The sequence below is a fragment of the Acanthisitta chloris genome, unplaced genomic scaffold (genome assembly GCF_000695815.1).
Source record: "Acanthisitta chloris isolate BGI_N310 unplaced genomic scaffold, ASM69581v1 scaffold9160, whole genome shotgun sequence".
Taxonomy (NCBI): domain Eukaryota; kingdom Metazoa; phylum Chordata; class Aves; order Passeriformes; family Acanthisittidae; genus Acanthisitta; species Acanthisitta chloris.
The window spans coordinates 8,096-22,456 of NW_008653332.1; the positions used below are offsets into that span (position 1 = coordinate 8,096).

At 39.1% G+C, this 14,361-nt stretch overlaps 1 protein-coding gene across 1 annotated transcript in view; it reads left to right on the top strand.

Annotated features, from left to right (window-relative positions):
• Positions 1-671: 671 nt before the first annotated feature.
• The window catches only part of PPP1CB (protein phosphatase 1, catalytic subunit, beta isozyme), an 18,625-nt gene continuing 4,935 nt past the window's right edge, over positions 672-14,361 (top strand). Inside the window, 5 exon segments of the mRNA XM_009080577.1 lie at positions 672-692; positions 3,871-4,033; positions 7,406-7,636; positions 7,991-8,095; positions 13,174-13,245. Coding sequence (XP_009078825.1) covers positions 672-692; positions 3,871-4,033; positions 7,406-7,636; positions 7,991-8,095; positions 13,174-13,245 — 592 coding nt within the window.

A 14,361-nucleotide genomic window follows, 5' to 3' on the forward strand; every position in this document is an offset into this window, starting at 1 on the left:
CAACTCGGTCTCTTACTAATTACTGTTAGTAGACATGTGAAGGTTGCTTACCAAAGGTGATGTAGGTGCAGAGACCATTCTAATACGTATTAGAGCAGCTTTTGGATTACTGTGGACTCTGTTGTGCTGAAATAATAATCTCAGTGTACAATGCATATATTTGCTTTTATTTCTCTTAACTCCCTGCTATGTCACTCTGCTTGAAGCTCCTTGCAGCAAAGGTTTGTTCTGGCAAAGCACTATGCACGTGTGATTGTGTATTACAACAGGAATTGCTGTCCTTACCAAAGGCTAATTTATGTAAATCAAAGCTTGTTTACAGCATCTGCATTTTAGATTAAAGAGAACTAATTTACGTCTAATGTTGAGATGCTGTTGCTGCTCTGGGTAAATGGCAACCATTAAAAACATGATTTTCCCGATGCTGTTAAAGGCTTTTTGTGAGCTGCAGATTTTACAATGCATGCAGCTATGACTTGCATGTTTTAAGAATGGTTAGCTATTTGTAAATGAGTCTGAAAAACATTACTTACACTCTTGATGTCATTCTTATAACCTCCTCTTCAATCTGTTCTTGGGGATTTGGCTTTTGAAAAACTAAATGTGGTGGTGTTTACAATCCATGCAGGGCTCAGCTGAGTCAAGAGAACTTGAACAAAATTCTAGTTGTAATGTAAGCTGGTGAAATAAATGCTTAGTCTTGCTTGTGTTCTTGTGCTACAGCTGCAGCACATCTGTTCCGGATGACTACTTGGCCAGCCCTTCAGAGTGCCTTTGTGAATCCAGTGAAGTGCTGAGGCTCTCAGGGTCACAGTAACTTCTCATTTTTCAATATGTAGTACCTTTATGGATGACCAGGGAAGTGTGGGAGAAGAGTGCTTTTCTCTTAACTCTATTATTGATGATTATTCCTCATGAACCCCCAGGCTTTGTACCTCCTCAGATGTAACTGAGCTTAGGTGTTCACTGCAGAGCCTCAGACTGAGTGCTGGGTGGAGGGTGCCTTTGCAGAGGTGTGATGGCTCAGATAATCCTTCCCAAGGGCTGGGAGAACTGCAGTCTTTAGCTTTTGAGAGGGATATTCTTGCCTTAGTTGTAGAAATATCTCTTACCTGGAAATTCTGAAGTGTGGCAAAAAGTTACTGCCCTGTTTGTTGGTTTGTCTGTTAAGGACTTGCAGCATTTAAGCCTCTACTGTAAGAAATAAAGAACTAACATCGAGGCACTGGTTGCACTGAATGTGCAGTTAATTTTGAAGTCAGGAGCTGCATGTTCACTGTGTCTTGTAGTGCAAAAATCTAGCAGCACATAAAGCATTGGTCCTATAAAGCTAAAAGTTTAACCTCTGAGTTTCAAAGGGAGATAAAGGCTGGTGGTCTAAGAAATATTGGTTGGATCAAAGTGGCCTGCTTGGAACTGGTGTCTCAGTTTGGGGCTTTTGCTTGTTCTGGTGCAGCTTCTGGTAACATTAGTTCTCTATGATGGGCTTTCCTGGGTTTGAGTTCCAAGTCTAGAGTGGATGTAGTAAGTGTGCAGTTATGTCACTTCATGGTTTTGATCTCTCTGAAATGGCTTAATTCTAGTGTTGCAAACCGGTCAGGAAGTAGTTAAATACAGAGGAGAATTTTGTTGCTTTCTAGTAGGAAAACAGGACTGGAAAGCTAACTGTGCTGCATGGTGCCTTAGTGTGACCTTGATGTTGCAGCCTATGGGTTTAAATACAAGAATTGTTTAAATAAAATTACAGCCATTGTAATATGAAGAATCTACTTGTTTGGGGAGCTTTCTTGTGTATGATGACAGTTTATTGTGCCTATCCAAATGAGTTTCTGGTCTCTGAAAGAGACCATTATAAGCTACTGGAACACAAGTGTTTGAAACAGAGATTATCGGAATATTTGGTGCCTCACAAATTGGATAGTCAAGTCCTGTGCAAAGCTGTCAAGCCTAACTTGATGGATTTTTTTGCTAATATTGCCCATGAGGCTGAAGATGTGTCTCTAAGAGCATCAGTTAGATGTTTGAGATGTGATGAAATGGAAGCCTGTAGGCATATATTGTTTTCTAGTCATCTCAGTGAAATCTAATTTCTGGCTTCATATTCTTCTCATATGTAAGCCAACATCTTAATGCATGAAGAATAACAACATAAGAAGTGTTACTAAAAAGCTGGTTTTGCTTTCTCAAGTATAGTTGATATCATAATTAGCAAAAGGAATGTGACTTACCATATGGTGATTATCACCTGGTACTGATTCAGAGCTTCACTGAAAAGTCCTGTGTGCCACAGCCTTTTTCTTGTGGTCTTCTAATGAGCTAAGTATTTCCAGCATATTCTGCAGATGGGCTATCCTGACTGCTATTTTGGCACTCAAACTAGCTGTCCCAGGATCTAGTTTCACATCTCTTCCCTGCTTGCGAAAAACGTTCTTCAGTTCTGCCTTTTCACGTGTTCCTACGACTGTTTCCTAACCTCAATTTCACAAGTGTCTGGTGTTTATTAAAATAAAAATTCATAGCACAGTGCTGGAATGATCAGATGTGCAGTTACACTGGGAGAAGTATGCAGCGCTAACCAGAGCAGAGCTTTCTGAGCTTAACACTTTGGACTGTAGTACTAGGCAGCCTAGGACAAACTGTTTTCCTTCATATCCTTTTTCCCCATTGCACGATGTAGATGATGTTGGTCTTGTCTGTAAAGTAGGTTTTCTAGGAACTAAGCAGAAATGAAAGGAAAAGGGAGGTTTAATTAATTAATTCTAAACAAAATTGCAAGCTTACTCTTCTGTTTTGGAGAGGGAAAGCAGGTGAGCCAGGTACTTAGTTTCTGTGTGAAGAGCTAGTTTTTGCTCTTCTGTTCTCATATCTTATTAAACATCCTGAAATTGCAGCTAAAACTTTTACAGAGTGATGTATTGCTGTGCTTGAATTTGAAAGCATTTGGATTTAAGCTGCTGAAGTTTCATACCACCTTCCTTTGTAGGTAGTACCGTGGCTTAATGTTGCTTTCATGTAAAACAGATGGCAGAACAGAATGTTCTGTTGTAGACATACATTCTGGCCTATTAGTTTGAACTCTGAAGCTTGGTTGATGCTGAGATGCATCGGCAGTGCAGACACATCTGTTCTGTTTTGCTGCCTCGTTGAAGGCCTGTTAAAGCCTCTGGCAAACAAGTAGTAGAGCTGTTTGTGGAAAGAAGCAGCTGCAGATAAACTTGGTGTTGGTTGGAGTGCAATGACACGCGAATACTTTTGAGAACTTGATGCGAAGTACAGGTGTGCATACCTGACTTACACGTTCTGAATTCAATGTCATTCTAATTAGAATGTCTTCCTTGGACTGTAGAGGTTTCAGTAACTTAAGAGCTGTTATGTGTGAACCAAAGTTTCATCAGACTTTCGGTTTTTAGTGTGATGTTCCTAATATAGAAGTTTCAGCTGCCAAACGTGTAAGCATGAGCATGCCTATAGTTGTTTTCTTTGTATTTATAGCCCTGTTGATTTTAACAGTCCTAAATAAGTTTATTTTATGCTAATGTGAAAGTATTTTCAGGTTTGGGATTCTCAGGATTTTTTTAACCTCTTGTGAATACTTTAGCATAATGTTACATTAAACACTTTTCGCTGTTTATCCAAATATGGACAAAAGCAAGGCTTGAGCTCTCTGCTGAGAACCTGCTTTGACAGGAATGCATACAGGCCTTTAAGCACAGATTACCACAGCATCAGATTAATTTTAGAGGTTTTCTTGGAATACATAGTTCCAAAGTATTTGGTAAATATGTGGACTGTACTGCTGGCTTTTTGTCAAGTATGAGTTTCAAATACAGCTCATCTAAACTTACCTATTGCTATGTATCTGTGTGGTAGTTACCTTCAATTGTTAAATGTCTCATTTCAGTCCGAGGATGTCGTCCTGGAAAGATCGTTCAGATGACCGAGGCAGAAGTTCGGGGCTTGTGCATAAAATCACGAGAAATATTTCTTAGCCAGCCTATTCTCCTGGAACTAGAGGCACCTCTGAAAATTTGTGGTATGTAAACTTCTGTGTGTGTTTTATGTAGGTGTTTTAATCTAGTTGTATGCTGGGTGGGTTGGAAGGATACTGAGATAGGCAGGTGAGCTCGAGTTAGGTGACAGGGCTTAGAGTGATGTCTTCACAATCTTAACTGTAATTTTCAGTTTAGATTGGATTAAGTGAAGAAAAAGCAACTAGCAGTGGGTAGATGGCTGATGTTGCTGGTACTATTGAGGAGCAAGTTCCTTTGGCAATAAGGGCTGCTGTGCCCTCACCTAGTGCAGATTTTGCAGCCTGTCCCTTGCTTGCATGGAGCTGCTGCACTTTTGATCACTATTTCAGAAAGCACTTAGCTGCTTTAAAAGAAAAAAGGCAAATGTTTAATGTTGTAGTTGCTCACTTCAAAGCATAAGCAAAACAAAGGCCTTGTGAAATGGAACACTTGAAAAATAGAAAGCATTTTTGGTCTTTCAGTTGAGAAAGTAAAACTGAATGCAGACTGTTAAATTAGGCTTAGTTAGCATGTAACAGATTCCTTGAGCTTTACAGCAAGTTTTAACAGACGTTATTATGACTGTGAAATGTGAACAAAACTAAAATGTGTGTTATCTACCTCTCTGTGCCTGTATAAGCTGCTAGACTTGCTCCAAAGTATGCTGCTGTTAATAGGTATGCAAGCTTGTAAAAAAACTGTTACAGAAGTATTGTAAATACTGGATTGTAATCATTCTTCAACATACTTATTGACAATAGACACTGTCTTAGAAAGCATAAAATTCCTCGAATTAGGCTTTTTAAAACACTATGGTATTAAAATGGAAGAAGTCTTTGAAGTCGTTATTACTTGCTCAAAGATAGATTAGATTCTTCCTGGCAGACCTAATACAGCAGTGTTTCTTACATTGAGAGGATATTACCAATTAAAAAGCAAAACAAAACAGCCAAACCCACAAACAAACCACTAATGGCAAAGTCATTTTTAAATGACTAATTGCTTGGTAGGGTGGGGAGGAAAAACCAGACCAGCTTGCCTAGTGACATAAAGCTGAAGGTAAAATCAGCTTTATCATGTTGTGTTTACGTTAGTCTTTTCAGTGTAGCATAGTCTCATCGTATTCCTAGATAAAGAGAACAGGATGACTCAGGTAGATTGTACATAAGTCAAGGTCTGCAAACTATAATTATCCTACTTCAAAGTTAGTTCCTCGTTTGCTAAAATCGAGACAGTTGAAAGCACTGTTGGGTGCACAGTAATGGGGTAGCTAAAGCACAGTTAAATAAGGCATTTGTTATTTTTAAATCGGATTCCAAACACAGTGTAAGCACCAGGAAGTGTCAGGTACATTTAAATTTAATATTAGAGCAATTGTCAAAGATGCATTTAGATAAAAGTGAAAGAAAGATGTTTGCTTTCACCCGAAGCAAAATATGCAGCTGGTAGAGCTTTGAACTATTATTTTAGTGCATTCAGGCAATGCCTAAGGAACCATTATAGGATTGGCTTATCTTACAATCAGGGCAGTTCAGAATAAGTTCTTACATCTAGGATGGCTGTGTTTTAATGCAAGATGAAAGATACTCTCATGTAAATGTCCATTTTAAAATAGATGCGGTTTTTACTGTAAGGCTTTGTTATCTGGTAGACTTCAACTTCTGCCTGTATGAAGCTGTATTTTAAAATGCTAAGTGCCTTGAATGGAATAGTAAATGCTTTGGCCCCTTTACAACACTGTTTCTATAAAATGTTCACTTACCGTTTAAGTGCATTGGTCCCTCTGGCTCGTGTGTAACTGAATGTAGTTCTAAACATGAATACAGTTATAGTATTTTTCTGTAGTATGTGAACATGGTAGTTAATCCTGGTGGTGCTGAAGTCTGGAGAGTGTATTGATAAAGTGATTGTGAAGTACTAGACTCAGCACAGAAATTCCTTATTAAGAAGTCTTCTATGTTTTCTTTGGGTTGTGACCCAGAGACTTGTAAATACCAAGTAGAGTAGTAATCATTCTCTTTGAAACATACATGAAAAAGATTTTACCCAGTGAAACTTCAGGTTATGTCTGGAATTGGGTAGTGGATAATGTTCACTTTTATTAGAACGAGATTGGAAAGTGCTTCTTCTCCCTGAGTGAGAAACAGTTATGGAAGAATGCTGCCTGAAGGAGGAAGTATTGCATTTCTCATGGAAAGGGTGAAGAGGAATATAATATAGCATGTACTCTGCTTACCACCACTGTGTGCTTTAAGAACTGAACTGAGTGAGGAGCATACAGGTTTGGGAACTTTTTTGCAGATGGAAAAAGATTTGTGTGTTTGGGAGTTTCTCTTTTAAGCCCATAGTAGCTAGTGCTTTACTGGAGAATAGCTGTGCTTAGCAAACTCAGGAATTTGCCACTGAACAAGCAGCAAAAGTGAAAATGCATTCATGTAATGCTTAGTGTACGGGACCAGGAGGTACTAAATTTAAACAGCATCCTGCTTGTATTGAAAGCTTTTTGCATATCTGTTTTGCATTCAGTCACACTGGTAATGAGTTCTACAGTCAGCTGGAATACATTGCACATTTTCTACAAGTTGCTGTAAAGCAGCTTTGCTATCTTCTTCAGCCATATGGACAGCTCACACGGTTAACTTTGTCTACTCTGGTGTGCTGCTCTGTGGTGGTGTAATTGCCACGCAGAGCTGTTTGATGGAAGGCTTACTTAATTTGGAGTCTGGCTGTGTGATGAGTAACATGACGGGTATTTTTCCTAAGATATACCTGCAGGGTTGAATGTCTTGTAAGGGATATCAGTCTTTGAGTCCTTGTTTTGGTTTTATATGAGTAATTGCTTCGAAGGAGGAGTTAACCTAGATGCTGGGGGATGGGAGTCTGAGTAACAGCAGTGCTATGGGAGTTGACCTTTGAAGTGCTCTTTGCCAGCACAGCGTTCAGTTTCTCTCCAGTCTGTTTGAATTCTTTACTGACCTTCTTTTGTGCAATACATAATGTGACTTAACTTTTTCTTAATACTTTGGTTTCCTGGTCATATAACTGTTCAATTAGAGGATATCTTTCTGATCTTGTTTTAATTTGAACAAATTAAAACTTGGTTAGAAAGCCTGTGCTTAATTGTAAAAACTTCTGTAGCTTTTGGTTTTCAGATTGGCTTCATACCTCACATAGCAGTTCTGCAGATCCTGTGAGTTATTTATATTGAGTACTTCAGTCTGTAATTTTATCATGGTTCTCACCTTTCTGATACATATTGCCTGTCTGTTTTTAATGGTAATATTGATGCCTTTTTCTAAGATGAATGAATAAAAATTAATTAGCTGTCTGAAGTTGTTGACTTGTGTCACCTTTATGTTGTTGCACTAATCCTTGGTAAACGTTTTCTTACTCAGGTGATATTCATGGTCAGTATACAGACTTGCTTCGATTATTTGAATATGGAGGATTCCCACCAGAAGCTAATTATCTTTTCCTTGGAGATTACGTAGACAGAGGCAAACAGTCTCTGGAAACAATTTGCCTATTACTGGCGTATAAAATCAAGTACCCGGAAAACTTCTTTCTCCTAAGAGGGAATCATGAGTGTGCTAGCATCAACCGGATCTATGGATTCTATGACGAATGTAAGCAAAACCTATTACTCTGAAAGACTGTAACAGGCTAATACTGTGTTTTGGAGATGCTTCTAGTAATGATTCTTGTACTGAAAGGGTTTCCATATTCTGTGAATTTGCTTTGACACTTTCTAAAAATACATTTCAAACCAAGGTTAAAGTCACTCTAGAGCATTGCTACTTTCTCTTCTGCTGTCCTTGAAGTGCTGTTGTGATAGACTGAGACGACCTAAATATGGTAACAGAAATAAAGCCGTATGAAGATGGTTTGCTAACATGTTGGGTCAGGTTGTGACATGTATTGCTCGTTGGCTTTGGAAAAAGCCAGCCTTCTCTTCCTAATATTCCTTGCTGTTCCTCTAGGCAAGCGGAGATTTAACATTAAGCTGTGGAAGACCTTCACAGACTGTTTTAACTGTCTGCCTATTGCAGCTATTGTGGATGAAAAGATCTTCTGTTGTCATGGAGGTAAGCTGATGGCTGATTTTAAAGGCTGTGTCTAAACTGGTTTTTGTTAATACTATACCAAATACAATGTGGATGTGCATACCTGATATTTGGCTGGAAGTGTTTAACCTTGTATTGTCTGTGAAGGTCACTGTTATGCTTTGTGCTTTTCTGCACACTTGGCAGTAGACAGATGTCATTCTTACCTGATACACATGGCCCTCTTGTGCCTGAAGGGGTAGTGCATCTGTAAGTATTCCCATTAGTATATCCCTTTCTGAAGGATGCTGAATGCTGGAATTATTGCCTAATTTGCCACACAACTTGTTGCTGTTACCATCTATCGGTGCAGCCTTAGCTAACATTAGCATCCCCAGCAGTGAAGAATAGCTTTCACAGGTAACCCTAGCTCTATAGTCTTGGTCTCTTTAGCTGTTCTCATGATGTTGGTGGAAGTGACTTCTGTGGTCACACAGTCACGACTGCAGCTTAAAGCAGGACGTTTGTTAACATCGGAGCAGGTCAGCCATGACTTGCATGGACTCCATAAAGCTTTTAGTATTACAAAAATCTAGCTTATATGGGCACCTGTCCCAGTACTGCCCTGTTCTTGTACTGAAAAAAGTGTTTGGTGTTGACCTGTCTGAATACTGGAATTTACTTGGGCTCTCTTCTTTGAAGAACAGATCTCCCCATGATGTTACAGGAAATGATACTTTACAGGTTTTCAGGAGCATGCTGTGTCAAACAGTGGGCAAGAATTTCAAATTACTTGTCGTAAGAGCCATCCTGCCTTTTTGCAGCTGTCTGCAACTGCCTCCATTAATAAGCAACTTGATGCCTTGCACTGAGTGATCCAGAAATGGTTTGGTAGGTGTCACACCTGTGTTGTCAGTGAGATGGAAATTAGTGGAAGTGAAAGCACTGCAGAAACCTCTAGTTTGAACAGTTCCACTTGGGGTTAGAAACTGTGTACCCCAGAATTCCTGAGCAGACTCTTCCAGACTTTGAGGTTGTATTGATGGCTGCCATCCTGCCTTTATTAATTGCAGGTATCTCTGCAAGAGCTCTGCCTGCATGGAATGTGCTGTAAAAATGATCCAGGGTCATCTTCTTGCATCTTGTGTTGAAAGCTTGTGCCTTCAGTGCCTGCAGGTATAAGCTATCAGTCTTATGCTCTGAGGTATTATGTCCCTGTAAATACAGAATTCATGCAGTTGTAGACAGATGAGCCTGCCAGTCTCCGGGTGGCACTGATATGCTGAAGTACTTGCTTTCTTACAGGCAATCTTTTTATCTTGTTCTCAAGCAGGGTGGTGTGGGTTTTTTTTTAATTTTGTAAAATTTTTTTTTAAAGACCTGGTACCTATCTTACAAGCTAGAGTCTCCAAGTTTTAAGACTGTGAAATTACTTTTGTAGCAAGGTAGCCAGTTATCAGTGGCTAAAAGCATGTAACAAAATTGTCTCCAAAAAATGTGGTGAAAGAATTACTATCAAGACACTTCTTTGAATTTTGTTTTATTGGGGAACAGTAGAGAATGGTGACAAAACACGGAGGAGTTTCACGTAATCATTTAAGCTTAGGTGGAAGGTAATCCAAGGAGCTTAGGTAGAGTAGAATGCTATGACAAAACTGGTAGTTTTGTGTGTATGCACTTGAGACCTGAATTATGAGGGAGAAGCCTAGAAAGCTATTTTTCAAGAAAAGAGCTTAGTATTACTGTAAATGGAGGAGGGAAGAATTAACCTCATGTTTAATCAAGTAGGAAAACTTTTATTTTGTACATAGTATACTTTAAGGATCCTCTTAGGAAAGCAGAATTTACTTCTATATTGATTGCAAATTGTCCCTTAAACTTGTAGGGGCTTCACCTGTAACTGAAATTACTGTCACTCACAACTGATCTGTGGCTGTGAAATAAAGTGAAAAGACTACTAATGTGCTGTGTGCTCCTAATAAATGAAAGTGGACATGCAGCGCATGAATAAGTTTTGCCCTTTTTCCACTCTTCTCCAGTCCTATCCAAACTGCATTCCAGATCCAATGAAGTAATGGACTGTCAGCGCCTTTTCATGATGTTACTACTCTAATAAACACTGAGGCAGCAACACAAACCATTCAACTCTGCTGGAGGTTGCAGCTAGCATGTAGATGTAAGGTAGGTGCCTTTTTTACTATATTGCGCATTTTTGCATAGTTTATTTTTAAAATATTGTCCTCTGGGATATATAATAAAACTTTGCAAAACCGCATAACATAGTAAAACAAAAGGCACCTAACTTAACCCCAGTAGGCTATTTACAATAGCTTAAAATCCTGAGTCAGCTTTGATACCTGGACTTTTCTGGGCATCTGTTTGGAGTTCTCTCACAACATAACTCAAACCATTCTTGCTGTCCCTGTCTCTCAGTGTTCGTGCTGCTGAAAGGATCTTTCATTGTATCCTTCTTGTCACCTCCCTCTCTCTTCCCATTCTTTCCACATTGCTCATACATGTCATATTTTGTCCATTTTTTTAAGGATGTCCTCTCAGCTAACTTCTGACTTTGCTCTTTATCTCACTTCATTAAGCTTATTCCATAACTATTCGCAACTTCTCCCTTTATCTCTGCTTTGTAGTCTATACAGTGTTGCCCTCTTATCTGTGACACCACTCTCTAGTTCTAATCTTTAGGGAATTTAAGTGATTACTTTCAAGTTTCTATAGATTAAGTCTATGCTGTAGTGTCATGGCGATGGAATATGTTGGCCTCATCACATTGGGTTTAAGCTCTGAGCTGGGAGTTGTGTTCGTTTCATTGAGTACTGCATTTATATAGTATTTTCAGGCTTTGGAATTCTGTTTTGCTTGTGATGCTAGTAACAGTGAAATGTATGTTGAAGGTTGTCTACTTGATTTACATAGCATTCAAAGATTACACTATAAAAATAAGTACCCATCGCACTTACTTTACAAATTCCACCCGATCAGGGAGTGGTTCAAATCAAATTTGATGAGTCTGCCAGGAGTAATGACAATTATTTTTCTGTTTTCCCTTAGGGGAGAGGTGGTCTTATGCTTCAAAAAGATTGTGCACTGAGAGAGACTTTTTATGTGCTTAGCTGACATGTGACAAGGCAACTTAATTTTGTGCTTTCAGTGCACTGTAGGTTGCAGCAGCCACTGGGCAGCAGCTTGACAGTAAGCTTTAGCTTGTGTTTACATTCTTATTTCCTGCATTTAATGCTGGTCCCATACAACTTTTGTCTGTAGATATGAATTTGAGGTATTAGCTAGTTCTTTTTGTGTAGGGGGAGTTGGGAAAATAGTTGGGCAGAGATGACCTGGATGGTTACAAAGTGGTAGTTTTGTGGGGCTTTGCTATTTTACAGTAGCATAAAATAGGACAAAAATAGCAGCCATGGGGTTGGACATGGTCTGTAATAGCACATTTCCTTTTAAAGAATCACAGATAGGTTTGGGTTGAAAGGGACCTTAAAGATCACCTAGTTCCAGCCCCCCTGCCATGAGCAGGGAACCTTCCAATAGACCAAGCTGCTCAGAGCCCCATCCAGTCTGGCCTTGAACACCTCCAGGGATGAAAGATACTTCATGTTTTGGGTGCAACCCGAAGTGCTGCAGGGAAGGTCACTGACCGGTTGTGCTTGTTTTACCAAGATTGCCCTTTACTATCTCAGGGTGTGGTGCTGAGTGCTAATGTAATGTGCATGCAGATAGATCTGGGGAAGGGGTAGGTTGGCCAAAGTTTAAAAGCCAATTATCTGCTTGAATTTATATTAGTATTCCTGTATTGTGTAAGTAGACTTGACTAAAACTCGTTTAAGCTGTAAAATTTCTGCCATGCTTTAATATCTCGAGGTACTATCAGGAAGACAGCTTTACCAGGCTGATGATGATAGGTTTTTATCATAAGACTGCTTCAACAAAAATAATCTAAAATCTTACTACTTGAAGAAAAGTTCAAGTCTTTATATCAAATGTATTGGAGTAATTATTCCTGTAACAAATACATTACCACTGTGCAAACTGATGTTACCTGAAATTATTTTACATGTTGACTCCTTTCCAACCATGGGTTTTGTTCTGTCCTGTTCAGAGTTCTGGACTAAGTCAAATGGATATAGTTTGTTAATACGAGATATGTTTCATCACAAATTAGGTCTTCATGTTCTATTTTCAAATTTGCAACTTCCTTAATTAGGTAACTTTGCCTAAGTCATTTAAGTCACTTAGGACCCTTATTTAAGAACATGTTAAGATGCTAGAGCATCTAGTACGCTCTCCTTGATGCCTGTATGCCTCAAGTAGAAAAGCTTTAGAGTGTGTTCTAAACTGTTCAGAGGGTGGCTTTGGGCATCCCATGCTTTGGCTGTAAATGCATGTTGATGTCAGCGCTGTGGAAAAATATCTGTGTCTTTGGTAAGCCATTTTTTGAGTAATGGAAGTACTGTGGTTTTATAAATGACTAAGCAGCTGAGCTGCAGTAGATGACCACCTCTGTGGCCCTTACCTATTGCAGTTGCACAGTCCAGTATTCGTTTGCAGCAGCTGTTTGGCAGATGTATGGGAAAGCACTTGACACAGTGATGTGACTTATGATTCCAGTCACACCTCCAGGCCACTTTGGCTTGTGGTCTTTTAAAGCTGGGCAGAGGATTTTCCTTTAGGTTTTATGAACTAAAGTGCTTGTAAAAAGTCATCTGCACTCAGTTTGTGTTAGATAATGGAAATGCTACCCTTCACTAGTTCTCTGTAGTGTCCTTGGCAGTGTTAGGTCAGTGGTTGGAATCAGTGATATTAAAGGTCTTTTCTGACCTATATGGTTGTAAGCTGTTTAAGATAATGTCCTTAACTCTAGAGGTCTGTGCTGTGTGGCTAAAAGGATGGTAAATAAAACCCCTTGCTAATTTCACTTGCTTTATTCTCTGTCCCTCTCTTCAGCAACTTAAGTATCTTACAGCAAACTGCCTTTTGTTTACATTGCAGTGAAAACAATGGATGCTGTATGGCTTTGAACCTCAAATTTTGTGTTCTCTGGAATTCTTTTTGCAGGTAAAATACGTATATAAGTCACTTGTTTTCTTTTCCTTTTACAGGACTGTCTCCAGATCTCCAGTCAATGGAGCAGATCCGGAGAATTATGAGACCTACAGATGTTCCTGACACAGGTGAGTGGCATGGAATTTGCTGTAAACAGGTCTCAGTAATGAAACAGGTTTAATCAATCTCTGTTCAGGCAGTGTAGTGACTTAACCTCTGTTCACAGTACGACATTCCTTGGCGCCTGTGTAGGGTGAGTCTTGTTTCTCATGATGGCTTCGTTATCTGATCTGTTAGAGGTTATTGCTCACATTGTTATTGCTTGTCATAACAGAGTAGGATACATTACTCAAGTTTGGATACATTATTCACAAGTTTCTGTAAAAAAAAACGTAGAAATCTAATAAAAAATAAAGGAAGCTGAACAGCTAGCGCTTTCTCTTGCCATGGTTGGGTGCACACAAACCTTTTAGTCTATCAAAGAACATAACTGTTCAAAGCTTCCTGAGTGTTAAAGTATTTGGGCTTCTCTCTACTTGAGGCCTTGTCTCCTTCCTCTTTAAATGTGAAAAGTACAGCTCCTACTTCACTGCAGGTGGGATTTCAATTGCATCTATTAGTGTGGTAACTGAGAAATTTTCTTCTGATTCATTATTACTTTGTTTATAAATATTGGATGCAAATTGCTAGTGTCTTCTGTACAATGTTCCTCTGAATGGCTTAATTAATAATCTTGCTCAGTGTCCCATTCATTACAAATTTTGTTACTAGTGGATTGAATAGGCTGACGGTCAATACAGTGGGATAGTTTTTAAAATATTGATTTCAACAGTGGTCTGAAATTAACTTTTAGCGGTGATACAAGATCTAAACCTTTTTTTAAGCATAGATTGCAATTGCAGTGAAACCCTGGCATAGAAGAATTGTGCTTCCTGCAATGTTCCTCAGTGTTGATGCATGGGAGTAATTCAGGGGCTAATATATCTACTGTCCCTTAAACAACACTTCCGTGCAAGCTCCTGTATACTCTCTTGACACTGAGAAGAATTATAGACAGGTGAATGAGTGTTTCTGTAGTATAAATTGCTAGATTGTTCTTCCTTTTATGTTACTTTTTTGGTTATGCATTGAGTGAATAAATGTCAGTACCAACAAGTCAATCTTTGCATTTATCAGAGCTCTGAGAAAAGATAGTTCAATTCAACAGGCAAATAGTACTGCTTGAGCCACCCCCACTTCAGGAA